At 36.5% G+C, this 27473-nt stretch overlaps 1 protein-coding gene across 2 annotated transcripts in view; it reads left to right on the forward strand.

The window, feature by feature from the left end:
- LOC6037311 overlaps positions 1-27473 on the forward strand; it is a 69560-nt gene that overhangs the window by 31703 nt on the left and 10384 nt on the right. The window contains exons 1-3 of one of the 2 annotated variants that reach the window (XM_038259607.1): positions 16137-16250; positions 16362-17747; positions 22671-24967. In XM_038259607.1, the coding sequence (XP_038115535.1) occupies positions 16214-16250; positions 16362-17747; positions 22671-24967 (3720 nt within the window). In that variant the 5' untranslated portion in view covers positions 16137-16213. Of the gene's footprint in view, positions 1-16136; positions 16251-16361; positions 17748-22670; positions 24968-27473 lie in introns of those variants that run through there. The other variant, XM_038259606.1, reaches the window with a different exon arrangement.

Here is a 27473-nt window from a genome sequence, read left to right on the forward strand (position 1 = left end):
GTAGTCGGTTTCGATGAGAAAAAGTGGAAAACGTGGTCTAAAAATAGCGACGCCATCCCCCTATTGGCTTTGATCGTCCAGTTTTCACAGCGGTGAGTTGGCCGTGCAGGTTGGGGCGCGGACTTAGTAAGCTAGATATAACTATTGCCGGTTTGATATTTTTTTAGGATTACAGATATTTTTTCCTAGCGTCTGCCAGATGTAAATTTACACATTATTAGAGATAAAATACAATATAAATAGATGTAATTTTACCATGTTTTTTTACTGTGTACTGCAAACTTCAGCGGTTTATTTACTAATGTAAGGTTATGATTTTCGATGATTTCGTGTACGGCTTAAACTTCGTGAAATTTATCAATTTTCTCAAATATTTTTTTTAAATATCAAAATAATAAAAATTTGATCCATAAAGACTATTTAAGTAATTTTTTGTATTTTTCAATTGAAAAGCTTGATATGAACCATTTGAAGAATTGTTTAGTTTTATTTTCAGTTTTTTAGAAACGAACTTAATTTAGTAATACACATTATGCTGCTATTTTATTTGAAAGGTATTGTGTCAACAGAAATTCGAATAATTCAGCTTTGTTTTATTCAAAATAAAATGAAGAGTTTTTTTTAATTTAAAAAAAACTCTTTTTTTTCTATTCTCATTTTGAATTAAAAAATTCGATTTCGTTATCATATTATTTTTGTCTATTGATTTTAAAGTTTTCATAAGTGAGATGAAATTTAAAAAAAAATTAATGGGTTAACTGTCGCAGAAAATTCAAATATTTTTACTCATTTTGGCTGAACAAGATTGTTTAAACTTGCTTTGATATGAAATTCAATAAAATGCGAAACGAAAACTTTTTATCTTTACTAGTCGAATATTAAAAATAGGAGTTCAGTAAATGAGAAAACGCATACCCTACATTTTGTTTCAAAAAATATAAAGAGCTAAAAACTGGAAAGAGTGGAAATTTTTTTGAAAATTTGGAGAATTTTGTTTTTGTGTCACGTTAAGTGAAGTTTTTTTTAGTTTATTGAAGAATAATTTATAATGAAGCATAACAAGTAGTTTCTGTGATTTAAACATAAGATTTTCAGAGTTATTTTAACATTTTTCACGTTCCGCGAAATTTGCGTGAAATTTTGTGTTTTGATATGGAGGTCCCCGTGAAATTTGCAATTTTGAAGCGTGAAAAATCACTAAGCTTGTGACAAGAGTAAGAAAAATTAAGAACAAAATTTATTAAAAACAAAATAAATACCTAGACGGTAATTTAACTATTTTTTTTTTTAAATGATCAGAAGAAAAGTTCTTAAAAATTTAATATTTTGACATTTCAAATCAATGATACAGTTGCCTAGAAAATTTTGGAATATCAAGAAAATTACTCAAATGCGATATGCCCTTTTCAAAACCCTCCTCAGCACGCACTTTCAATCCATTTTGCATGATGAAACAGACGCACACAAAAATACGTGATGAAGCGCGTAGCTCCGATTGATCGACCTTACGCAAGGAAGTATAATTTACAAGGGAAATTACTCCTTCTTCCGGTCATGACGAGGTTCGGAGTTCGCAGCCAAACCAAACCGTAGCATGTTTTATATAAACCATCATATTCGGTAGCACCCGAAAAAAAAACACCCAACTCAAGCCAAAAAGTGCTGACTTGTACCGAAAAAAAAAACGCACAAACCAACATTCGTCAGGCACTTGGCATTCGAAGTAGGGTTTTTTTTCGGGGGAGCTCAACGTTACGCGAGCAATTTGAATGTTTGAGTACCGCGCGAGAAGCCCTGACTGACAGACGGGGCCGACAACGGCCCGAAAACGGCCCGACGGCTCGACAAAACGGCCCGAATTCCGACGGTTTGTCCGACGGAATTCGGGCCCTTTTCGTGCGTATATGCAACACTTTGTCCGACGATCGTCGAAATCGACGTTTGAGAAAATCGACGTTGACGGGCCGTTGTCGGGCCGTTTTCGGGCGACTTTGTTATTCAGATTGTCCTGCCATTGTCTGACGTTTGATTTTCGAATTTTTGCGATAATTAGATGTTTACAAAACAGATTTAAATTGCATTTTTTTTTATTTCTCATCATAAATTAAATAACAATATAATAGGCGTTATAAGTGCAGAGGCGAGCCTTCAAGATCTCAGACGACTCAGAATTTGTCTTCGGTGGCAAAAGTTGCATGTTTTGACTTTGTCTGAAAGAGAATGTTGATTGAGGAAAATGAAATCAAAAATTGTACGCTGCATTTGTATACCTTTTCCATTATTCCGCAAAGCTGACATGCACTAATTTTAATAGAAAATTGAAACAATATAACACCGAAAAAAAACTTATCACAATGGCAACCATCCAAAAATGAACTGTCATAGCCATAACTGTGTCATCGCCTGCCTAGTTTTTTGCAAACGCTGAAAAACGCACGACAATCGCTCGAAAATGGCAGGACTTAATCGACATCCAGCAGATAACGCTTCGAATTGCACGACCGCGGGACTTCAGTCTAACAGGGAGGCAATGTTCTGCTTTTGCTCAACATCTTCACGACCTCGAACACGTGGCTTGCTGCACCTCTTTACAACTCCCAAGAGTTGTAAGTGCTTTCTTGCACGCTGGTGGAACATGTGTATTTGTTATGTTTGTTTCCGTCTTGCAGCTCGTGCGTAGTGGCTTAAAGTGACTTTTATGAAGATGTTGATGCTGACGAGAAGCATAAATCCGTCGAGTTGAGTTGGATGGATCTGGCACAGCGGTAGCTGTAGGCTAATGATCATGGGGCAATGAAGACCAGACGCCGATCGACAGCGTTGAGGAGGAGAACTCCAACTGATCAAATACTAGGCTTACGGTGCAGACTTGGACATGGTGTCGAATTGAGGTTGAACCTTTCGAAGGAAAAAAGTCAATAAGCATGAGTTTAACATGGAGTCCATACCATGCCCAACCATACAGATCTCCGCCAAACCATACGCAACAACTCACTTTGTTAGCTCAACTGGTGGAGCTAATACGAATCGATGAATTGAAACGCTTGATTTCTTTCCCATGGGGCGATCGGGATGGGTAGGCCCTAAGCTCCTAAGCTCTGCTGGCTAGACTTGAGAATTGGGTTTTATTGGCTTTTCGGTGGGCATTGTGGGCCTCGTTGGTGGCGTGTCAAATCAAGGTTTGAATAGCAATTTAATCATCGCACTGCTGCTGCGATGAGCTGCGTGCGATGATGGTGGGAATTAAATTTATTACCCGCGTGTCATGGTAGTCTAATGTGATTTGAATGTTCAAACTCTATTTGATTGCTTCATTATTCCACGATTAGGACTAAATTTCTCAAGTTTACAAGATGTTTTGCGAAGAAAAAAATTAAACCGTTGAAATTCTTTAACCTTGTTCAAATAAGACGCAAAATAGATGCACCGACACGAAATGGAGGGTGTTTGGTTTTCAATCAGATAAGAATGCAACCGGAGAAGCTTGTTGGAACGTGACGCTTTTCCGTTAAAATGCTGTTCAATGCGCAAAACTTGGCGAGCTGTGTTTGTACAAGTGAAGACACAAAGCCAAACCAAAACAAACAAGCCGCTGGAGAAGTGGGCCGCTTTGACTGTTTTAGGTGGTGGTTTGATTGTTAACTGTAGCTTTAAGATAAACTCTTTCGGAACGTTAGGATTTTTATTCATTTTTCATCACAACAATTTTTTTATATAAAACAAGCTAAACCCGAAAAACTTTGTTCTGACTTTTCGTTTGTTGACGTTTTTAGCTGTTTTGCTTATTCGGCCTCCTGTGACCAAAATTTAATTTTGGGTAACTTTTCCCATACAATTTACAGATTTTCCGGAATCGGTTCCAGAGTGACCAAAGTTATCACTTTTGACGTAAGAACCTTCCTTGGTCTTATACAAACCCAACGCAACAAAGATCACCTCGATCTAGAGCGTCCATTTCCCGTCCCGGGAAAAAATCCCGGATTTCCCGCAAAAATATTTCTCGTTTCCTGGAAAATTTGTAAATTTCAAGGGAATCCCCGAAATGCAAGCGGAAGTATACATTTTCCTACCTTTTTGGCATCAATGTTTTGAAATTATACAAACAATAATAATTAGAGAATTTAATTCATTTCAACCTTCATATTCATATTGAACTAATAAGCTTTTCTGTAAATTTTATGTCTAGGTATAATTCAGATAATATTTATTTATTATTTAGGAATATTGTTTGCTTTTATGTTGGGAAACAAAAATGATGCTATTATGGATTGAATATAAACTTTTTTTATTTTCGACAACCTATTTTAACGATTTTTTTTGTTATATTATTCATATACACAGATTTTGTGGCCAAAAATAGTGATAAATTTTACCCCAGAAAATGATGAATTTTCATCAGTTTTTGATAAATATTCATCAGGTTCACATTTTTACAAATTTTGTATGTAATATTACTCAAAAATAGAGTTATTATTCAACCTACCAAATTTTCAACATTCCAAAATTCAACTTTTTTTGTGTATATTACTCTCTTCCGGTCAGGATTACAATTGAGATTTGTTTGACATTTTTGTTTATTAGCATTAGCATTAGCATTAGCATTAGCAATAAAGGTCGCACAATTCCGGATGGCTGCACAACGCTTATCTTGCTGTTTAACTGTAATTAAACGTATGATAGCACTAGACTCTCATCCGGTTACAATATTCCAACACGGGAGATACCATGTTTTCCTCTTTAGATGAGCGTGTAATACTATCCAGTAAGATAAGGGGCTCCTGGCCGGTACCTTGCTAACCTCGGGGATTGGAAGGTATGTTAGTAAACATCTATCTAGAATGCGCAGAGATCTCTACGTCACCTAGTGGTATAGATGTTTGTTGGGAGGTTTTAAACTCAATGTTAGTAAATTGAACGTTTGCTTTTTTTAACACCATCACCACCACCACCAAAACAATAGCATCACCACAAAAAGCCATGCTAGATTTTAATACAAATACATTACAAAACAAACACAACAATAAAATCATCTTCCTGGCCCTGCTGCCCACACGATACTGACGCGCAATAATATTAATTACCACAATGACCCCCCACTGCATGCATGAATCGAACATGAACACGAACACGAACACAGCACAAAGAGAACACCACAAAATCCATCTTCCCATCACCACTGCTTGCACGATACTCTTGACATTTTTGTTTATTGGTTGAAAATTGAATTTATATAATTGAATTATTCAAAAAGAGTTTTGGATAAGAATTTGTTTGAAAGTATTGGAGAAATTACTGTTTGTTATAAATTTATAAATCACGTGAGCTACCAAGGGCATTAGAGGGTTAGATATATATAAAATATCGTTTGATCAACCGCTTTTACACTCTGAAAATTATTTAAATATAAATAACTAATTAGGCCATATAACCAAATAACTAAAATCATACCATAATTGAAACCATGGAAAATAATTAAAAACAACTTCGTATCATGTAAAATTTACCCAAAGAATGCAACCATATTTTAAAAACTTGCTCCAAATATTTTAAAACTTTGAATTGTGATTTTATGAAATAGTGTTTCAAGTTGAAAAGCGCTAGAAATTACATTTTAAAGGCAAATTCAATGATAATCTATTTATGCACAAGTTGAAAATACTTGTGCTGGAATAAGTTGTTTGCCATGAAAACAATTATTTTTGCATGATTTTTTCACTTTCAACTTTATGGTCACTGAGGCAAATTTAAAAGCAATTACAATCGACTCTCTGGCTGTCGATATTCTCGATATCAATAATTCTCCATCTATCGATGAATTCTTCAGTCCCTTCAGTCTGCATACTTCAATTATCTTCATTCCTCGATATTTTCCCTTGCTTGAAGGATCTCTTTCTCGACGGTTCCTATGATTCTGTTTGCTTTAAAAATCTCTTCCGGTTGTCAATAATTTCACTTTCTCATGGCTTGCATAGACTTTTTTCTTTTCGAAACGAAGCTTTGAAGGGTGTTTGACATTAGTTTGTTTTTGTTTGATGGACGTTGCCATGATTCTTGAAAGTTCGTTCGTGGCCGTCATCGGGAGCAGTTCGTTCTGCTTGGCGTCCGTGTTTTTTGTTAAATTTTTCGCGTTTTTTTTCTCTTTTTTGTGGATTGTCCGTGTTCTTTCGATTGACCATGTTCCGAGTATTGTCAAGGTGATCGTGATTTGGTCGGTTATCGGTCGGGGAACCGTGAAAATGCGGGTTTTGCGACGATTTTGTACAAGATTTGCCAATTTTAACGGCGTCGTTTGCTTCGATTTGGAAACGAAAGAGATGAGAAAAATCGAGAGAAAAACTGTAGTTGTGTTCGTGCGCTCTTGCTGGCCTGATAGTGTTCGCGATCGCGTGTGTGGTGTTGGCAGACACGCTCCCGCTTCCAAGAGCGAGAGCGGCTGTGTCATCATTGGAATCATTGCGAGCGGGGATAATGATTGCCTGGAGAGAGAAGCCAACGGGGAGACTGCTGACGGTTAATGCTGTTGGGAGTGACGCGGGAGTCGACAGTGCTGCCGGATTAATGTTTTATATTTTGTTGCAATTATTTATATTTGCTTCCCTATTTCCTCGACATTTTTTTCTTTGCATTGCGATTACTTCGTAAATATTTCTTTCAAAATCAATCAAAGTTCAGAACAAGTTATTTTTTACTTAATACGATTTATTTCAAGATAAGGTTTAGCTAATTTCAAAAAATATTTAACTGGTCTTTAAATTACCGCTTACGATCAAGTATTTAATGACTCTTCCTTCGTTTCCCTTCTACTTTCTTTTAATTAACATTCTTTTTCAGGAAAAATCAAGGTAATTTGTAAAACTGCAATTGATATATTATCTATATATTTTATTTATCTGAACATAAATAACTACTAAATAACACACATGAAACATGACATTGGAGCGTTTGGTACGGTATGTCCACGCATCCTTCCTCCCCTGTAGATTCTGTGAAATGTGATCCGTTCTCAGAATCCTCTCTGCGGTAAACACAACGCAGTAGGGCTGGCCGCTTTAATTTTTGTAATACATTTTCGGGTGTTCTCGGATGTACTACAATTATTAATAATGACAAGAAAAGTGCTTGGGGCGTAATCTAATCACAAGACTTTCCAGCATGCTTTCATCGGACTGGCTGCGTTTGTGTTAGATTAGATTAGATTAGATAGATGGACGTTGCCATGATTCTCTCCCATAGCAGGGTATCAAGAAAAAAATATTTTCAATCGAATCTTCATTTTGCATCGTTCTGTAAACTGATGATTCTTTTCCTCGACGGTCCCTTGGATATTGACAACCAGAGAGTCGACTGTATATTGTTGTGGAGCATAGATTTTCACTATCCAAACACTTTGAATAAAAAAATGCTGCTCAACAAAAAATACTAAAAATATATCTTTTTTTTATTTGGTAGACAGCATAAAAAATTAGAAAATCTGTATACATATTTTCTCAAAGTTGCACGATTTTTTACAAGCACTCAAGCCATTGAATGATCCTCAGACTCATTTTGACGATTGAAGTTGCTGTTCTATACAATTCTGTTGCAAAATATTAATCAGAAACAGGATCAGAATACATTTCGATAAATTTCCCGAGAAATCCCGAGAAATTTATTGAAAATTTCCCGTTTCCCGGGAATTTTGTAACCTCGGGAAATAGGATGCTCAACCTTGATCCGACGCTCCGTATTGAACTGATTCGCGTTCGAACAAATCCGTCGAAATTTTTTATACATACACAGCAAATAAAGTAGTAATCCAGCTGCGTGTAAAAGGCCTGGGTGTACACCCTGAAATTTGTAGCCCATCAGTATGGAAAACCTACTAGACCGAAATCTCAAGCTGATATATACGTTTATCCTTCCAATTTTTCGTCGGTCTGATGGCCGAGCGGACTACGGCGCCAGTCCTTACTGATGGTGCTGGGTTTGAATCCCGTCGGTTGCAACTTTTTTTTTGAGTTTACAAAAATTGTACATGCAGTGTGTAATATAGGAACGTGGCGTTACATCGTGCTGCCATCTGTTTTTTTTAAGTGCAAGAGTGGAAAAGTGCTGAGTCATCGTCTAAAAATAGACGGCGTCCTATCTCGCTAAGCAAAATGAAGTCGATAAAGTAGTTGGTTTCGATGAGAAAAAGTGGTCTAAAAATAGCGACGCCATCCCCTATTAGGTGTCTTTTTTGACGAAGGTGATGTACATGCTTTTGCATGCGATTTAACCATCGGATTTTTTTGCTGTTTATAGATAGATGTAAAATTGAATTTGCAATCGTAAAGTACTTTTCAGATTTAGGTTACCCGTAGTTGCTATTCCGTTATTGACCAGGAACTCCAAAAAATGCTCCATGGAACACAGATGGAAAGTAGGACCCAATCATACCCAAAAATCATTGATCATGCAGATCAATCACGGCGCCAGCCACGAGCAGTGGTAAGATCACTGGGAAGTGGATAGAAATGTTAGTCTGATACTTGAGTGATGAAGACCGCTATACCGGCTGCGTCTTCGACAAAGTATCACATGAGGGTTAGTAAGATGAGTATGAAGTCAGGATTCACTATGGTAGGTGCGATCTTGAGCAATGTGTTATCGGTTGAAATTTTAAAAATCTTAAGAAGGCGGCTGCGAAAGGATATAGTGTTGGTTATAGTAAAAAAGTGTTTTAATCGAGCGCGTGCCAACCGAGCAGTAGTGCTATGGGAAGGATTTAAATTATTGATAACTTGAGCTCTTTTAAAAAATACTATATAAAATCGGTTGAGTCTTCAATAAGTCGAACAGCTTGATTAGTTAATACCAAAACTGGAATACAATATTGATTTCAGCAAATTTGGAAACTGTGAAAATAATAAGGACCAAACATAAGACTGGTATGTAATGAAATAATGTTTTTTTTTGTAACACAACTACCTTAGAATGCAAAACAGAATCACAAATAAAAAAAAACTCGAAACTTCAACCACGCGTCTCCGCTTCTCACAGAGAACTGATCATAAGTACCTTGCAAAAAAAAATCCAATTAAAGAATTTGTTTTTTACTTAAAAAACATAAAAAAATTTGCTACGTTTGATTTTGCAAATTATGAAAATTTGAGTATTTTCGAAAAAAACGGTATTTTGTGATTTTTTTTAAACTATTTATGCTTTGAAACTTGCTACATCATCAAAAAATATATCAAATGTGATGTCTTCCCAGTCACGAAGTTCCAGCAGGATTCTATAGCAGAGTTCTTACAGAGCTGGATATTCTTACAGCATTCTAGCAGAAATGTTCCACCGTTCTAGCCGGTTCTAGCAGGATTCTGACAGATCTCTGCTAGAATATTTCGTGACTGGTTGATGTGTAAAATATAGTAGTTTATGCAACAAGTTGCAAAAAGAAGATTTTTTCAGCACGAGTTGTACATTTATCCAACGAGGTTTACCGAGTTGGATAAATACGACGAGTGCTGAAAAAATCAAGTTTTGCAACGAGTTGCTTAAAAACGCTTATTGAATGGAATTTTATGTCAAACATTTAGTAAATTCATCGTTCAAAACAAAACAATATTGAAAAATGTTACTTTTCGATACTAGTGCTGAAAAGTTCAACTTTTCAGCACCCATTTCAGTGCTGAAAAGTAGAACTTTTCAGCACTGTTATTGAAAGGTATTAATTTTCCATTCTGTTATTTTTGGTAGGGAAAAGTAGGCCGTTTCGTTTCTCCAGAAGAGCAGGAAAAGTTGACAGTTTCACAGTGGAATTGCAAAAAAATTATTTTAAAAAGCACCAATTCGGCAACCCTGCCGCGCAACTGCAGTCAGCCTCCGCACTGTTTCGGCACAAACAACATCCACACTTCTTCTCCTCTCGCAGCGATTGCAAACCTCCGTATGATTCAAGCAAGATCCTCCACGCAATCTGTGCTCTGCTTCAATTCGTTGCCTCGTATATCAATTCAATTCGGCACCAGCAGCGGTTGTGGCGTTTCGAGAGGCACCATTTTTAATTGATCGAAGCAGATTGCCTCCTTCTCTAATTGAATCCCGCGCCATCCGAGGTTTTTTCGGAGATTGAAGCAATACCAATGTGTAGCAATATCCATTGATATTCAACAGCAATTTCAACGTCTGAGGAGGCTAATGGGACCGCGAGGGGTCCATCGAAGTGGTGCACTTGAGAGTCTGCGGTGCTAGTTCCGGAGAACCGCTTGAAGAACCCCTCCGGACGGGGGTTGCGTTCGTCGCACCATATGGCGTTAGATATTCCACTTGTTGAAAAACACTTGCTGTTGTTGTTGAAAGTCGAACATACGCTAATTGTACAAATAAAGCAATTTCCAACAATTCCTTGCTTCGTGCTGCGCAATTGTGCATTCACCAATTCTTCCAGAACATAAACACCTCACCACAGTGGGGCGAAGAGATCGCTCTTTTCAGCACTTTGCAGAATACCTGCGAAGAAAGCGAAACTAACACGAGTTGCGCTGGCCGGTTTTCTCATAATGCTGGACTGACGGACGGCCAGTCCAGTCAGTCAGTCAGGTGGTGGGTATTATTGGCCAAAAGAAGCGCTTCGCTAATGCGATAATGAGACCAATTTTGTGGTTGAATTGCATCTCTCCTTCCGAAAGGGGTAGGCCCCCGGAGCCGGAATCTTTAATTCTCCATCTCTGAAGATCTTGCTCAAGATCTCTGATGTTTTCAGTGTGGAACAATTGTGCACAAGCAACTCGGGCGTATTGTTGTAGGTATTATTGATTGATGGTTATTTGCGCTGCGGCTCGCTCTTTCATCGTATCAGGTTTTGTTGACTCTGCAACACTGGATGATCTGGGGATAGTTCGTGTCGGAGAAGCCGGTTCTGGAAGATGATACCGCTGAGCTGAACTGAACTGAACTGGCTGGCTGCACTTGAGTGGTTTTTGTGCTTTGACGTTATCAACGAATCACGTTGCTGCTCTGCCGATGGATAGATGTTGGGATGCTGTTGGCTGCTGGTTTGTAACAGATTGACATCGGATCGGCGGAGCGGGGAGGGAGCGAGTTGATGCGGGCTAACCGGTCCTCAAATTGCGGTTAATTTGTGCTTGATTAGGTGACGGTGGTGGCTTGTTTTCCAATTAGGAGGAGGGAGGAAAGTTACACAAAAATAGAAAAGTTAATTGAAGCTGAAATAGTTGAGCAAGTAAAGTCTTGAGACGATTGCAAGTATTAGATGTAAAACATGATGGATTGTGTTTTTAAGGGAAATTCTTACCCTCCATCCTCTGCTGATTATCAATATTAATCCTATTAATCCTTTATTTTTCCCGTGTTCAGGAAGTCATTTTAAGCAACTTTTGTTCTTAGAAAAACTTAAGTTCTCTTGTTTTATTTTTAATCTAATCTAATCTAATTGAACACAAGCGCAGCCAGTCCGAAGAAAGCATCCTGGAAGAACTTGTGGTTAGATTACGCCCAAGTTCTTTCTTGTCAATATTAATTATTGCAGTACACTTGAGTAACCCCGAAGATGTATTGCAAAAATTAAAGCGGTCAGGCCTACTGCGTTGCATTATCCGCAGAGACAGATTCTGTGAACGGAGCACATTTCACAGAATCAACAGGGGAGGAAAGATGCGTGGACATACCGTACCAAACGCTCCGGATCAGTTGTGGTTGGGTGTGTTAGTGTAAATTTGGCAAATAATTATATTTTTATGGGGTGAGGGCGAGAGGGGAAGGGGGGGGTGGTAGAAAATTTGGTTTGGAGGAAGGGAAGGGTTATAGGGATATATCATTTGATTAATAGAATATAATATCGTATTTATAAGGGAAAAATCATTTGGTAAATAATGATTAATGAAAAGGAATGATCTTACCTAATTAGGATTCTACAGCTCAAGCTGTATCCAAACGTATAAAAAAAAATGCCACTTGATTCGCAATTCTTCTGAGACTTCTGGACTTGATCAGCTAATGACGGACGGTAAATTCTAGCTGCTGGAAGAGCATCTGGGACAGGAACGATGGCATCTTCATGATTGCAACAAACTGATGAATTGGTGATCATGCCGTTCTTGCTTTTTCAACTTGGTCAAGCATATTTGGCAATCACTGGTACTTGCCATCACCAAAAATGTGGACCGAATCTTAAGTTAATCTTAAGTTCTCTTGTTTTATTTTTAGTATTTTAACTCGCATTTATCTTGGTTAGTTTATGTTTGTTTTTGGTAGTATTTGGCCTATTCTACCACCTCTATCATTACATTTTGCCTATTTAATATTTTCATGATTTTCAGTTACTTTTTCAAGTTTTTGCTTGTTTTTTACATTTTCTGCTATAAAATGGCACCATTATCATTTAAGTTGTAAAAAAATGCGTAGAGGCATGGTCTGGGACACTAGAAAAATTACTGCAAACTTATTTTTACCTAAAATATACAGCCAAAATTGCCCCTAAAAAATGACGTTTTTAAAAACATTGGCAGTCATATAAAACAATTAAAACTTCAAACCCTTAAATTTTCTAAAACTTTAAGAGGTCTTCTTTCCAATGCTTTTTAAAGATCGAAAATTGGTTGAAAATGGATTTTTGGCGATTTTTGAAATCGAAACCTGTCTATTAGCGTGGTTCATGGATATATGAAAAAGACAAAAGTGTTCTATTTCGTTTGCATCAACCGGAATTTCAAAGTTCTATGACCCCAGAAGCTAGCCTGAAAATTTGAGCTCATTTGGTTAAGGTTTAGTTGCTCCAGTTTTGATCTGAAGTTAGTATGGAACTTGATTCAATTTAATATGGAGAATTGTATCTTTTTACATGTTCTTATAGAAAATTTCTCAAAACCCTATCAAATTTTCCTATTCATAGGTTTCTTATAGGTTTTGATCCGGGGAACAACTTTGTAGAACATCGCAAAGTGCTAAGAATTGATCCTGGAAAGATACAGGATGTTTTTTAGAGTTTACTTTTTTCGGCAAAATTTCAAAATATGCTAAAAAAATTAATCTGTATCTTTTCGGGATCATTTCCTAGCGCTTTGCGATGTTCTACAAAGTTGTTCCCCGAATCAAAACCTATAAGAAAACTCTTACATGATAAAGTTTTATCGGGTTGAGGAAAACTTTCTAGAAGAAGAGTTAAAAAGTGAAAAATAAATCAATTAAATTTATTGAAATTCCATTCTAACTTCATATCAAAACTGGAGCAACTAAACCATAACCAAATAAGCTAAAATTTTCAGGACGAAATTGAACACTTTTGTCTTTTTCATATATCCGTGAACCACGCTACAGTGTCTAAAGGCGGGAATCTATGACATTTCCCCGAAACCCATATTACCGAAGGGACATTTCCCCGAATGCCACTTCCCCGAAAAGACAATTACCCTTACAGTCATTTCCCCGAATTCCATTCACCCGAATTTTCCATTTCCCCTAATCGTCCACATCCCCGAATGCAGTTTTCACGGATGGGCCACAATCCCGAATGCGACTTACCCGATTAGTCATATCCCTGCATAGTCATTTCCCTGAATGCCATTTCCCCGAACGCGGTCAAGCGGAAACGCGGTGGTGCGCCCGGTATGAACCCTAAACTACGTTAAAGTGATTTATAACTTTTAAATCCAAGATGGCGACCAATATGGCGATGTTGAAATATTAAAAAAATGCATTTTATTATTTAATAGGCAATCAACTATTCAAATAAGACTAAAATGGGGTTGCAGAACTCAAATTTGATGTTTAAAACAAGGAAAAGAAAAAAAACGAAAAAAAAATTGTGATTCGATTATCCGAAGTCCCATACAAACCTTCAGATAATCGAACTTCGGATAATCGAATCTTCGGATAATGGAGGCTTCGGATAATCGAGTCTGGACTGTAATTGGGTCCTAAAATTAGGCTTAAATTTGTGATATTATTGTTCACAACGATAATGCTTATTTTTCTAAGTACAATGAGCCTTTGAACAACCCCAAAGGATTTAAAATGGATTTTTAATTCAATTTTTAAAAATTAACTTCACGGCCCTTTTTGGCCGTGGGGGAATTTGGATTATTAGGGGAATTAAGGGAAATGATATTCGGGGAAATGGCATTCGGGGATGTGGCTGATTAGGGGAAGTTGTATTCGAGGATGTGGCCAATTAGGGGAAATGATTTTCGGGGAAATGGCATTCGGGGGAATGTCATTCGGGGAAATGAGCTTGACCCCTTCTTGCACAGTTTTTCGAATAGACAAATCCAGCGAAAGCTCAACGCTGCTTTTTGATGGTGAGAGATTTGACAGCTCCCATACTAAATGTCTCGATTTTCATACTTTTTGTTAATTTTCTTTAAAAATAAAATACTTAACATATGAAAACTATATATTTTTGGTGCCCAAAATTCCTGCTGAATCGAATGGTGTACTTATCTCGATTGCAAATTTTTCGAACAGTTTTTATTTTAATAATATTCTAGACACATTTTGTGCACCTAATCAATCAATACCTGAGCTCCCATATTCAAATACATGGAAGCTGTCATTTCTAACACCATTGGCCACCTAGCGGCCATTTCAAACTGAATTCGTCTATTGGGAAGTTGGAAGGGCATCACAATGATGCCTGTTTGTCGACCGTACTTCATTAGTTTGTCCATATAATTATACGTAAAAATTTGGCAGCTTTCCATAGAAACATGATGTATGAAAATTCATAAATCTATATCTTTTGAAGGACCTTTTTGATCGATTTGGTGCCTTGGGCTAAGTTGTAGGTATGGATTAGGGCTACATTAATAAAATAATACACGGTAAAAAAAATTGGTGATTTTTAATTTCACCTTTTGTTACTAAATTTTGATATGCAAAAAAAAACACTTTGCCTTTAATTTTTTTTTCTGATGTTTTAGAGGACATTAAATGCCAGGAACTTTTCAGGAATTTCCAGAACGGGCAAAAAATCTTTGACAGAGTTATGAATTTTTGAATCAATACGGTTTTTTATTTTCAAAATATCGAAATATTGGTCGCAAAAATTTTTCAACTTCATTTTTCGATGAAAAATTGAATTTGCGATCAAAAAGTACTTCAGTGAAATTTTGATGAAGTAAACCGTTTTTAAGTTATAACTATTTTTATGTTTTTTTTTTTTAAATATTCGCAGTTATTCAATTTTTAAATAAGTGCACATGTTTGCCCACTTTCTATTGGAAAAGCTGAGAAAATTCTCTATATTTTGCTTTTTTGAGCTTTGTTGATACGACGCTTAGTTGCTTCTAAGATATTGCTATGCAAAGATTTGAATACAGGAAAATTGATGTTTTCTAAGTCTCACCCAAACAACCCACCATTTTCTAATGTCGATATCTCAGCTACTAATTTCCGATCTTTTCGAAAACAATATTATTCAAAAAAAAAAGTAATATTGAATGTTTGGTTCTTTCGAAATGTTAGTTTTGATTTTAAAAAAAATGAATGAGCCCAGTTAACGGACAAGTACTGTAATTTTAATTAAAGAAAAAAAGATAATGTTAGAGTTTTAGCATTACAATACCTACATAATCATATTAAGTAGAATTGGCTGTGTATGGTAGCCATTGAGAAAATTGTGTTATGGCCCAAAATAGGGACATCTACCCTATTAAAATATAAATCTTCAACTGCTCAAAATTTGAATTCAGTTTAAATCAGTCAGAGATATGACAACTTAAAGATTACAGATTCCGCGACATCTCATTATGGCCAAATCGGCTTATATTTTGCTGAAGACTCGTCAAGTGTCAAAAAGTTCATTTAAAAAAAAACATGAAAATAATAATTAAATAATTTAACAAAATCCAGACTTCTGGCAACACCTGCTGGCCGTCGTCATTGCACCGGGTTCCACGCAGCGTGCAATTCTCATTTTTATTATGGAAAAACGTGTAGGAAAAACTGCGAAGGCAGACCGGGCCGCTCTGCGCGCTCTGGCAAATCTCGTCCATGCCCGATTTGTTAGACTTGAACGCGCAGGCCATATCCAACACATTTTCTCTACGGTCTCTCCTTATCCAGCCTCAGTCAGACTTGGCCAAACTCGGGTGGGTAGCAGATTCCGCCTCTGCCTGCTGCTGCGGCAAAATATTGGCACGTTTCTGACGTTGGTTCGGGAATTGCGGTTTCGCGGTTTCGAATTGCGCAGCAGCACATTTTGAAATTTTGAGTGTTCTTTTTTCGTTGAGAGATGGCACACGCTGCTCGAGAGCCCCGGGAAAATTACAGTAATTCCGCTTCAATTGAGGGGGGGCACTTAATTTTCGGGGCCGATTAATCCACACAAAACTCATATGGTTTCTCATTTGTACCCCCTTCTCTCTTCTCTTCAATTGCAGATGGTAACGCAAACGGCAGCAGCATGAGTGGAAGTGGCACTTGTTACGAAGACGACGACGACGACGACGAGGACCACCATCAGTACCACTGGCGGCCGTCGTCCGCAACGGAAGAGGAGGAAGATTCGACGCTGACTCCGGCGCAGTTCAGGGAACATCTGGACGGGAAAACGGCCCAGGACGGCCTCGACGAGCTCGTAAAGTACCGTCGCGATCAGAATAACAACGAAACGCCCGCAAGCCGCGTCATGATGATGGTGGCCAAGTACGAGTCGGGCGGTGGAGGCGGCAAGATTCCGTCCGGATCGGCGCGGGTGGACGAAACCGAAACCAGTGACTTTGAAACGGCCAGCATTAGCAGCTACAGTGGAACGACGGGGGGAAGTGTCCGGACCAGTTCCGTGTTTAGTGATGAGGGAAGTCGGGATGGGGCGACCAGTGTCGAGGGTCGTGAAGAGCCGGAGATTGTGGGCAAGGGCGAAAGTCACGTGGTGACGGCCGGCGGGGCCACCATCACGATCAACATTATTAGCAAGACTGAGTGCGACGATTGTGATAAACCGGCAAAGACGGCGTCAACGGGGACGTCCACGCCGGAGAAGAAGGCTGTGCAGACGCAGATTCCGGAGTTTACCTCGGACGAGGGCGGTCTGGATGAGGAGGAAAACGATCAAGTCATCGAAGAGAGTCAGCTGTTTTACACGGCACAGAGTCAGGACTTGCTCGAACTCCAGGAATGCCCAACGTCAAGCTCGTCCAACTCCTGCTACGACGACAGTTCCGCCGAGGACATTGACTGCGTTGACGCCGTCAATCAGCAACACGAAGTCCTCATCCACGAGCCGCACCAACAATCCGACATCGACTCCGAAGACCACATGATCAACATCGTCCAAGAGCTGACCGCCGATTTGCAACTCACCTCCAAGGTCATCGTGAACAAGGCCAAGCTCAAGCAGCACCGCAAAGCTCGTGCCGAAAAACAGCAGCAGCAGCAACTTCAACAGCAAAAACGCGAAAAGAAGAAGCTCGACAACTCGCACCTCAGCCGGCAGAAGATCATCGACGACAACTTTTGTAACGAGATCCTCGACTCGACGATTCACTTCGATCGGTTGTACGGAATTACGCGCAACAGCAACTCAGCGGCACTCGTTGAGAGGCGGCAAAGGCCGACGGAAGTGCTGAGCGATTCGGCGCTGCAGAGTCCGCCCTCGTCCGTGGGAGAGGAATCGTTCGATTCGACCGTGTCCTTTGGGAAGCTGGAGGGACAGCCGCGGTATTCGGGCCGGCCGATGGGGAAGCTGATGGCGCGACGGTTGAAGAAGATCGAACGGCAAACGGGTGGAAAGGATGAAAGGAGGGAGGTGCAGTGCAGGTCGGAAGGTGAGTTTGGTTTTCATTATTTTTCAAAGCTATGTAAAAATTAGATTTTTCTATTGCTTGGTTCCAATTATTTTGAATAGAGCGTCCAATTTCCCGGGGTTACAACATTCCCTGGAAACGGGAAATTTTCAACAAATTTCCCGGGAATTCCCGGGAAATTTGAAATATGACGAAAATTATTCTGATCCTGTTTCTGGTTAATATTTTGCAACAGAATTGTATAGAACGGCATCATTAATGTCCAAAATCAGTGTGAGGATCAATGAATAGCTTGAATGCTTGTAAAAAATTATGAAGCTATGAGAAAATAGTAAAAGTTTTCTTATTTTTTATGCTGTCTTTCAAATCGTACCAAATCAACAAAATATTATTATTATTTTTTTGTTAAAAAGTATTTTTTTAATCAAAGTGTTTGGACAGTGAAAATGTATGCCCCACAAAAATAAAATTGCTTTTAAATTTGTCTCAGTGACCATAACGTTGAAACGAAAAAAAAAAATCATGTAGAAATAATGTTTTTTTATGGCAAAATACTTATTTCAGAACAAGTATTTTCAACTTGTGAACAAATAGATAATCACTGTTTCTTGATACCAAACTCACAGTTTTACAAAAATTGAAGCGAGTTTTTGAAATAATGGTTGGATTCTTTGGGTAAACTTCATAAGATTTTTCATGGTTCCGTTTATGGAACGATTTTAGTTATATGGTTAAATGTCCTTATAAATTAATTAGATTAAAATAATTTTCATAGTGTAAAAGTGGTTGAAATTAAACGATATTTTTTTCATATTTTAAATTTAACGATTATATCTTGAATACTTTTAAACAAATTCTTCTTGAACAAACCTTTTTGAAAAATTTAATCCTATCAATTCAATTTTCATCCAATTTGGTCAAGGTAAACAAAAATGGTGAATATTATATTTTCAAATGATATAACAAAAACAGTCGTTAAAATAAATTGTCGAAAAAAAATAGGCAATATTCATGCCATAATAGCGTAATTTGTTTTGCCCAACATATAACCAAACAATATTCCTAGTTGTGAATGCTTCAGGAATAAATATTATCTGAATTAAAACTTGGCATGAAATTAACAGACATAGTTCAATATGAACATTAAATGAATAAAATCAAATAAGGTTCTCTAATTATTGGTGCCAAAAAGGTAAGAAAATGTATACTTCCATTTCTATTTCGGGAATTCCCGGGAAATTTACAAATTTCCCGGGAAACGGGAAATATTTTTTTCCGGGAAATCCCGGGATTTTTTTTCTCGGGACGGGAAATTTGACGCTCTAATTTTGAATGACAAAATTCTGTTTTTTCTGTCCTTGATAATTTTAATTTGACACATCCCGATTTTGTTTTTGAATTGTTTTTGTTTTGCAATTGTTATTTTAAATTGATTTTTCATGTTTTAAAATTTCTGATTTTTTTAAATTTAATATATTAAAATATCTGAATTTTCAAAATATATTATTTTATTTGACTCCTGAAATATATTGGTTACATCTCATATTCACTGGAATTCTTATTTTTTTAATTTTCATTTTTTTAGTTTACAGGGTGGTCACTCAAGTCGGGAATTGTTGGGAAAAGTCGGGAAATCCAAGCATACTTGTTTAAACATTATTTTCTAACTCTTGCATAACTTTGTAATACTTTGTATAGTTTTCAAATTCACTCGATTCTTCTTTGGTAGGTAACTTACTTTAAATATTTTACTCAGAATGTTTTTTATCAATCAAAAATGAATGAAAAGCTAATTTAAACACAGAGCTAAATTTTAACGACTATTTCCATCGTAAATTTATGATTCTGTTTTATTTTTGTCAAAATGACTGAATAATTGAAAAAAATCGATGTTTGCCGATGATTGTTTAGGGGTATTTTTTTTAATTTTTTTAACTATATTTATAAGGCCATTTCATTTTTTTAATGTTACTTTTGAACTTTTAGTGAGTATAGATTACTATAAATAAAGCATTCTCAGTTGGAAAACTCCAACCAATCGTTTTTCGTTCTGAATGAAAAAAAATTAAAAGCTTCCTTGAAAACATGAAAAAACGCACAACATTTTGTGAAAAATAAATGGTAAAACATGGAATCTTATCAAACTGTTTTTTATTTAAACAATAATAATAAAAAAAATATTTCAATACTGACAACAAGAAAAATAAAAATTGATTAAAAAATTCCATTTACAAAATTAAAAAAGAAACTTGGTAAAGACATTTTTAAAATAAATCCTAGATATTTTTTCTAAATTATTTGAAAGAATAAAAACAGTGTGCTTTTATTTAAAATGAAATTAAACTGAATATAGACTACAATCATTCAGTTATCTTTAACTTTTTGCCATTTCCAGTTGAAGTTGAAGTATTGTTTGGCTTTCGGTTATTTTTCAAAGACTAATTGTTTATGTTTCCACTTTGAATCAAAATGAGGAGTGCTTCCATTTTTGATTTTTTTTAAAGGAATTTGTGATAAGTTTCTGTATTTTATAATAATTGACAATTTACATAAACAAAGTATTTTAAAAAAAATGTCAATAGTTTGATTTTATTAAATTAACTAGTTTTTTTTAAATGGTTAGTAATGATTTTTTTTACTTTACTGTTAGAAATCATTCTCAGATTAAAATGAAAATTATTTGCAGTTCTGGAAAAGTCGGGAATTTGAAAATGGAATTTGATCGGTCACCCTGAGTTTATTAATTTGATGTTTAAATTTTAATTTTTTTGCTTTTTTTTTATTTGGAGTTTCTTAATTTGGGAGTTTTTTTTTTGCAAATTTGTGATATAAATTTGCAACAGTTTTTGATATTTTTTTTTATATTTTTTATTTTTTGCACTATTAATGGGTATCAAAGTTCCAATTTACTTGATCTTATACTTTTAATTTGTTGGATTTTTTTTATTTTGGAATACAGTTGATTCATAAACGCCATTTTGGCCATTCTGGATTTCAAATTTGCAATTCACTTCCGATCATGGTGTCAAAAAATAAAAATCATGCATCGATGATCCGTAGTAATTTTTTCAGAGGACTTTGGATAAATTTTCGTTTTTTTTATATTAAAATGTTCTAAGAACTTGAAAGTTTAAAAAAATGAAAATTTTATTTATTTTATTGGGTGCTGATATGTGGCTTATATTAGTGCTTGCCATTTCATAACATTTCTAACCAAGAGTGTGTCCCTTTCACACCTTATGGAAACTGTCATTTGAGTGAAAGGGATACACTATAGAGGAGAAAATCGTGACGTCAGAAATGAACTTAAATCACTCACAGTTCATTTCGTGAGTGACTTTAACAGTTTGGCCTAGTTTGACAGCTACATTGTCCGCAGTTTTCAGTGGGAGAGAAAAGGAGGCGAATACTTTATGAAAATCATACCTGTTAAAATTCCTAGCCTAAAAATTTTGTCGCGAGTTGCTTTTCTCCTCTATTGTTTACAAAAGTTATGTGCCCTTTTGAAATGTTAGGCTCCAAAAGGGTCCTAAAGCCTTATGTAAATGTTCATGTTCAACGATTTAAAACTATTTCTGATCCCTATTTTCCATTTTAATGCAAAAAAATAAATTGACAAGACAACATTTTTTCGATTGAACGAGCTGTCCAGTAGAACCTTTTCTGTCAAGAAGGGCCGCGAAGTGATTTTTTTTTAATTGATTCTAAATTCCATTTTAAATCCTTTGCGGTCGTACAAAAGGTCACTGTACTCAGAAAAATGAGCTTTTTCGTTGTGAACAATAACATCACAAATTTAAGCTTAATTTTAGGACCCAATAGTTCATATTATTGTTCATAACGATAAAGCTTATTTTTTGAGTATAATGACCTTTTGCACGACTGCAAAGGATTCAAAATAGATTTTTAATTCTTCAAAATTTACTTGTCAGCTCGTTCCAAGGGAACCATAGTTGATTCGTCGTAAAATGTCGTCTTTTCAATTAATTGGGTTCAAACATTAAGATTAAAATTGTTATATTATTGTTCACAGCAATAATGCTTATTTTTATGAATACAATGACCCTTTGTACAACCGCAATGGATTTAAAATAAATTTTTAAACCAATTAAAAAAAACTTTGCGGTCTTTCTTGACATAAAAGGTTTTACTTGACAGCTCTTTCTAAGGGATCATAGTTGATCCATTGAAAAAAAAAAGTTGTCTTGTCCATTTATTTTTTATGCCTTAGAATGAAAAAAAGTGATCAGAAGTGGGTTTTAATCGTGTTTTCACCGTTCTACATACCTTTTTTACTGCAAATTTTGTTATTTTAAATTTAAGCTTAATTTTGTGATATTATTGTTCACAACGAGAAAACTATTTTTTCTGAGAATACTGACCCTTTGTACAACAACAAAATATTTAAAATGGATTTTAAAATATTTTTTTAATAAGCTTTGTGGCCCTTTTTGACGGAAAAGTTCCTACTTGACAGCTAGTTCCAAGGAAACCATAGTTGATCCATCGAAAAAATGTTGTCTTCTCATTTTTTTTTGCATTCAAATGATAAAAAGTAGTCAGAAATGGTTTTGAATCGTGTTTTTTACCGTTTTACATAAAAATTTATGTAAGGCTTTACAGCCCCTGATCGCATAAATGTCCCATATGCATTTTCATCGAATTTGAGTTATTGATGCAGATAGGTTCAAAATCGTCTGCTCTTTCAAACAAGCCTATAACATCCAGTACTTTGTTCCAGTATTTTCGCGAAAACTTAACACGTAGCCTTATGTGTGGGACAAACTTCAGATGCGTTTTTCTCAGCATGCTGTTTTTGCATATTGGGCATTTATGCGAACATGGATAGTTTAGGACTCTATTACGGATCATTCACAAACCACGAGAGGGACAAAACAAAACCAATCAACACAACAATAATATACTTCCTCTTCTCTCCCACAGGTCACTCCGACTCGTCCACCTCAAACTACGCCAACGGTCCGAAGAAGCCTCCGCGGACATTTGCGTCCACCGTCAAAAAGCAACACCCCAAGGTCGGCTGGGTTGACCGGGTCGTTTCATCCAAGTCACGCTCCACGAAAACAGACTCGGAACAGCCCAGCTGTCCCAAGCTGGAAGATCTGGACTCGGACCCGGATCTGATGGGCTGGAAGTTTGACACGACCAAGAAGAAAGAGCAACTAAAGCAGGTGAAATCCCACGAAATCGGTTGGGATGTGGCGAAGGAGCGCAAGAACGAGGACGGAATTCCTCCGCACATCTACAACATGCTGCACTACTCCGAGGACGAAACTCAACGTCGGCTGATCAAGACGTCCCACTCGCGGGCGGCCCCACAGTCGTCGACGACCTCGTGCTGTCACCACCGGGAGGAATTGTTGGGTCACAAGCTGGACATTGACACCGTTGACTTTCCGGTGGAGAGTTCGAGGAGGAAACGGTTCTCCAACTCGGAGTTTGAACGGTTTGTGGAGAACTCGAGGATCAAGAGTACACCGCGCAGGTCGGCACCGACGGCGCTGACAACGAAGCGGACGGAACAGTTTTTGGAGGCGGAGCGAGGCCAGAGGAAGCAACAGGAGCGAAGGTCACAACCGGCGGAGGTTGTGCGAAGAAGAACGACGGAGCGTAGCGAGAAGAAGGTGGATCGGCGAAGGACGGTAGGAGACTTTTTGGACCACGAGCGATCGGCTCATTTTTTAGGCGATGGCCGGCGTAGTGACCACGACTACGAGATGGAACAGTCCTCGAAGATGTGCAGCAAGTGTAACAACGACAAGGAGAAGAGTTCGTTCAGGAAGGCGGCGGTTCGCAGGACGAAGTCGTTTTTTGAGGCGTCTAAGAAGAAGATTCTGCTGCCGGGGCTGCTGCAGAGAAATGCGAAGGAGCGGAATCTGTACGAGACGCCTAAAAAGTACCAGCTGGGAGCGAATCTCAACTCGGCGGAGAGTTCCGTCCAGAAGCAGGTGCACAAACATTTGGGATTCACGCCTCCGGCGAAGGAGGAGAAGATGGTGAGGAACAACATGGTTCTGACGAAATCCGCACCGAGTAGGATAAGTGACAAGCCGCAACTCCCTGCACGGACCGTGTTGAACTTTTCCAGCACCACGGAAACCGACGATGATCGGGCTAAGCAGCAGAAACCGCACGAGATGAAGTTCTTGAAGACGCTGAAGAACCTGAAGATTTCGCCGAAGAAGTTGTTCAAGCCGTCCCACGAAGAAACTCCCAAGCATTCTCAACCAGGAACTTCATCCTCCCCTCGACAGTACGGCAATTTCCAATCGTATGACGACCTCAACCTGGATAATGTCGCCCAAATGGGAGACTTCCTGAACAACGTTCGCCAAGCAGTCGAAACTGACGACCACGATCGCTCCGTGAACCGGTTCTGCGCTGAACGGTACGTCAAAGCAACCAGCTCGACACCTCGTCGACGACCACGCGCCGTGTCCACCAGCAGCGAATTCCTGGACCACCATCGCCAAGTCGAAGTCTGCGCCGACCTGCACCGAGAACCAATCTACCAGGAAATCTCCCCCAAGAACAACAAAACCCTCATCAACGAGTTCATCAGCGGAGAATCTCCCGAACGGACCATGGTCAACAACAACGCCCTCTACACGACCGTCAACAAAACCGCCAAAACGCTCATCAAGCCCAAATCGCTCAACAACTCACAAGACAATCTGCTCCAAGTTAGCACGTTAAAAAAAATCAACGCCGAACCGTCATCGTCGACGTCGCCCCCAGGACACCACAACACCCGACGATCGCTGTTTGACGTAGCGGCTGGCAGTGGTTCGAACGATGGTCCCTCGACGGGTTCGCCGGAGCAACGCTGTGACAATGATGATATCTTGGTTTTGCAGGACGACGCTGGCGACCGAGATACTGACGACGCAGCGAATCCCGGACAGCAGAGGAGGCCACGGCGAAGGGCGGAGGTGGTGGAGGAGGTCGTCGTAAAGAAGCGCGTTGCGCGGGTGGAGGGCGCTGGGCGGAGTCGGATTGTGGAGGAGACGGTGGAGGAGGAGGACGAAGGGTACCGGAAGTTTAGTAGCGATATTCAGCCGGGAGAAGACGGTGAAGACGACTTTGGTGGACGGAAGTTGACGGCGGCGGCGAAGAAGGATGCGACGCTGGCGTACGTGGAGGATGTGCTGAGGAAGACGGGCTTGGTGGAAGAGGCCATCGGGAGGGCGCCACTCGGGTTCATCGATACCGATGATGAGGTGAGTCTTTGAATGAGAGAAACAAAATTTGGTGTTAAAGTATGATCGGTGGGCATACTGAGTCTATATCCCAAAAATGAAAGGGGTTCCCTGGCCGAAATAATTAGACCCGTATTTTTTATTGGCCCATTAAGGTGCTATACGCCGTGTTTGGGTGGTCCAAGAAATTGCCATTTTGGCCGATTCGCGATTAAAAGCTCAAAAATTCCGACAGATGGCGCAAAGCATCGAAGAATGACGATTCAAATTTTCGCTGTTCAGTTACATAGGAATGCAAACTTAAAATTGATTTTACAGCTCTTAGAACAACTTTTGAGAAAAAAATCAAGCAGTACGAGTGTAAACTTTTTGCCCTCTATCAATTAACGCAATGAAAATAATTTAAAAAAAAAATAATTTTGAAACAATAATATTGTTTAAAATGATAGAGCATCAAAAGTTAACAAAGTATCAGCTCGAATTTTTGCTCAAAAGTTGTTTTAAACGCTGGAATTTAACAAAACAGAATTCGCATACATAACTCAACACTAGGTGTCGCATGTCGTTTGGCTCTTGAACGGCAATTATTTTATTTGTTTTATTATAGAGACTTTACACCATTGTGTTTCAATTATTTAGCGGAAAATTTGAATCTTAAATTATAAAGTTTGCTAATATTTTGTTTTTATGTCATCTTAAATTATTAAATTATTAAATTATTAAATTATTAAATTATTAAATTATTAAATAATTAAATAATTAAATTATTAAATTATTAAATAATTAAATTATTAAATTATTAAATTATTAAATTATTAAATTATTAAATTATTAAATTATTAAATTATTAAATTATTAAATTATTAAATTCTTCAATTATTAAATTATTAAATTATTAAATTATTAAATTATTAAATTATAAAATTATAAAATTATAAAATTATAAAATTATTAAATTATTAATTTATTAAATTATTAAATTATTAAATTATTAAATCATTAAATCATTAAATCATTAAATTATTAAATTATTAAATTATTAAATTATCAAATTATTAAATTATTAAATTATTAAATTATTAAATTATTAAATTATTAAATTATTAAATTATTAAATTATTAAATTATTGAATTATTAAATTATTAAATTATTAAACTATTCAATTATTAAATTATTAATTTATTAAATTATTAATTTATTAAATTAATAAATTAATAAATTATTAAATTATTAAATTATTGAATTATTAAATTATTAAATTCTTAAATTATTAAATTATTAAATTATTAAATTATTAAATTATTAAATTATTAAATTATTAAATTATTAAATTATTAAATTATTAAATTAATAAATTATTTAATAATTAAATTATTAAATTATTAAATTATTAAATTATTAAATTATTAAATTATTAAATTATTAAATTATTAAATTATTAAATTATTAAATTATTAAATTATTAAATTATTAAATTATTAAATTAATAAATTCTTTAATTCTTTAATTCTTTAATTCTTTAATTCTTTAATTCTTAAATTATTAAATTCTTCAATTCTTAGATTATTAAATTCTTAAATTCTTAAATTCTTAAATTCCTAAATTCTTAAATTCTTAAATTCTTAAATTCTTAAATTCTTAAATTCTTAAACTCTTAAATTCTTAAATTCTTGAATTCTTAAATTCTTAAATTCTTAAATTCTTAAATTCTTAAATTCTTAAATTCTTAAATTCTTAAATTCTTAAATTCTTAAATTCTTAAATTCTTAAATTCTTAAATTCTTAAATTCTTAAATTCTTAAATTCTTAAATTCTTAAATTCTTAAATTCTAAAATTCTTAAATTCTTAAATTCTTAAATTCTTAAATTCTTAAATTCTTAAATTCTTAAATTCTTAAATTCTTAAATTCTTAAAGTCTTAAATTCTTAAATTCCTTAATTCTGCCATTTTTGCCGCCATCTCATCATATTTTAGGCACCGGTGTTTTAGGTTAGAAACTCAAATTTTGAGAATTTAGAGATTGGAAATTTTGACGGAAACATTAGGCAATAGAGTACGAACTGGTTTTACAATTTTCAAGTTCCTAGTTTTTGGAATTTAAAATTTTTGAGTGTTTAAATTAAATTTTTATTTTTTTTTTAAATTTTGGGACCATTCATAAACCACCTGGACACTTTTTTGAGAAACTGTAACCCCCCCCCCTTCGTGGACAATTGTCCATACAAAAAAAATTTGTTTGTATGGATCGTGGACAATCGACATACTCCCCCCCCCCCTAAAGTGTCCATGTGGTTTATGGATGGTCCCTTTTTGAAATTATAACCGCAGGATGTTAAAATATCGTGCTAAGGATAATAATTTTTTGAAGTTTTGCCTTCCTCACCTTACTGAGGGAAGGCTATAAAATCACTCGAAAAATGAACTTCTTAATTTGACCTCGTAGACCCACCTTCACGTATACCTATCGACTCAGAATCATGTTCTGAGCAAATGTCTGTGTGGATGTGTGTAGGTGGGTGGACAAA

The sequence above is a fragment of the Culex quinquefasciatus genome, chromosome 3, assembly GCF_015732765.1.
Source record: "Culex quinquefasciatus strain JHB chromosome 3, VPISU_Cqui_1.0_pri_paternal, whole genome shotgun sequence".
NCBI lineage: Eukaryota > Metazoa > Arthropoda > Insecta > Diptera > Culicidae > Culex > Culex quinquefasciatus.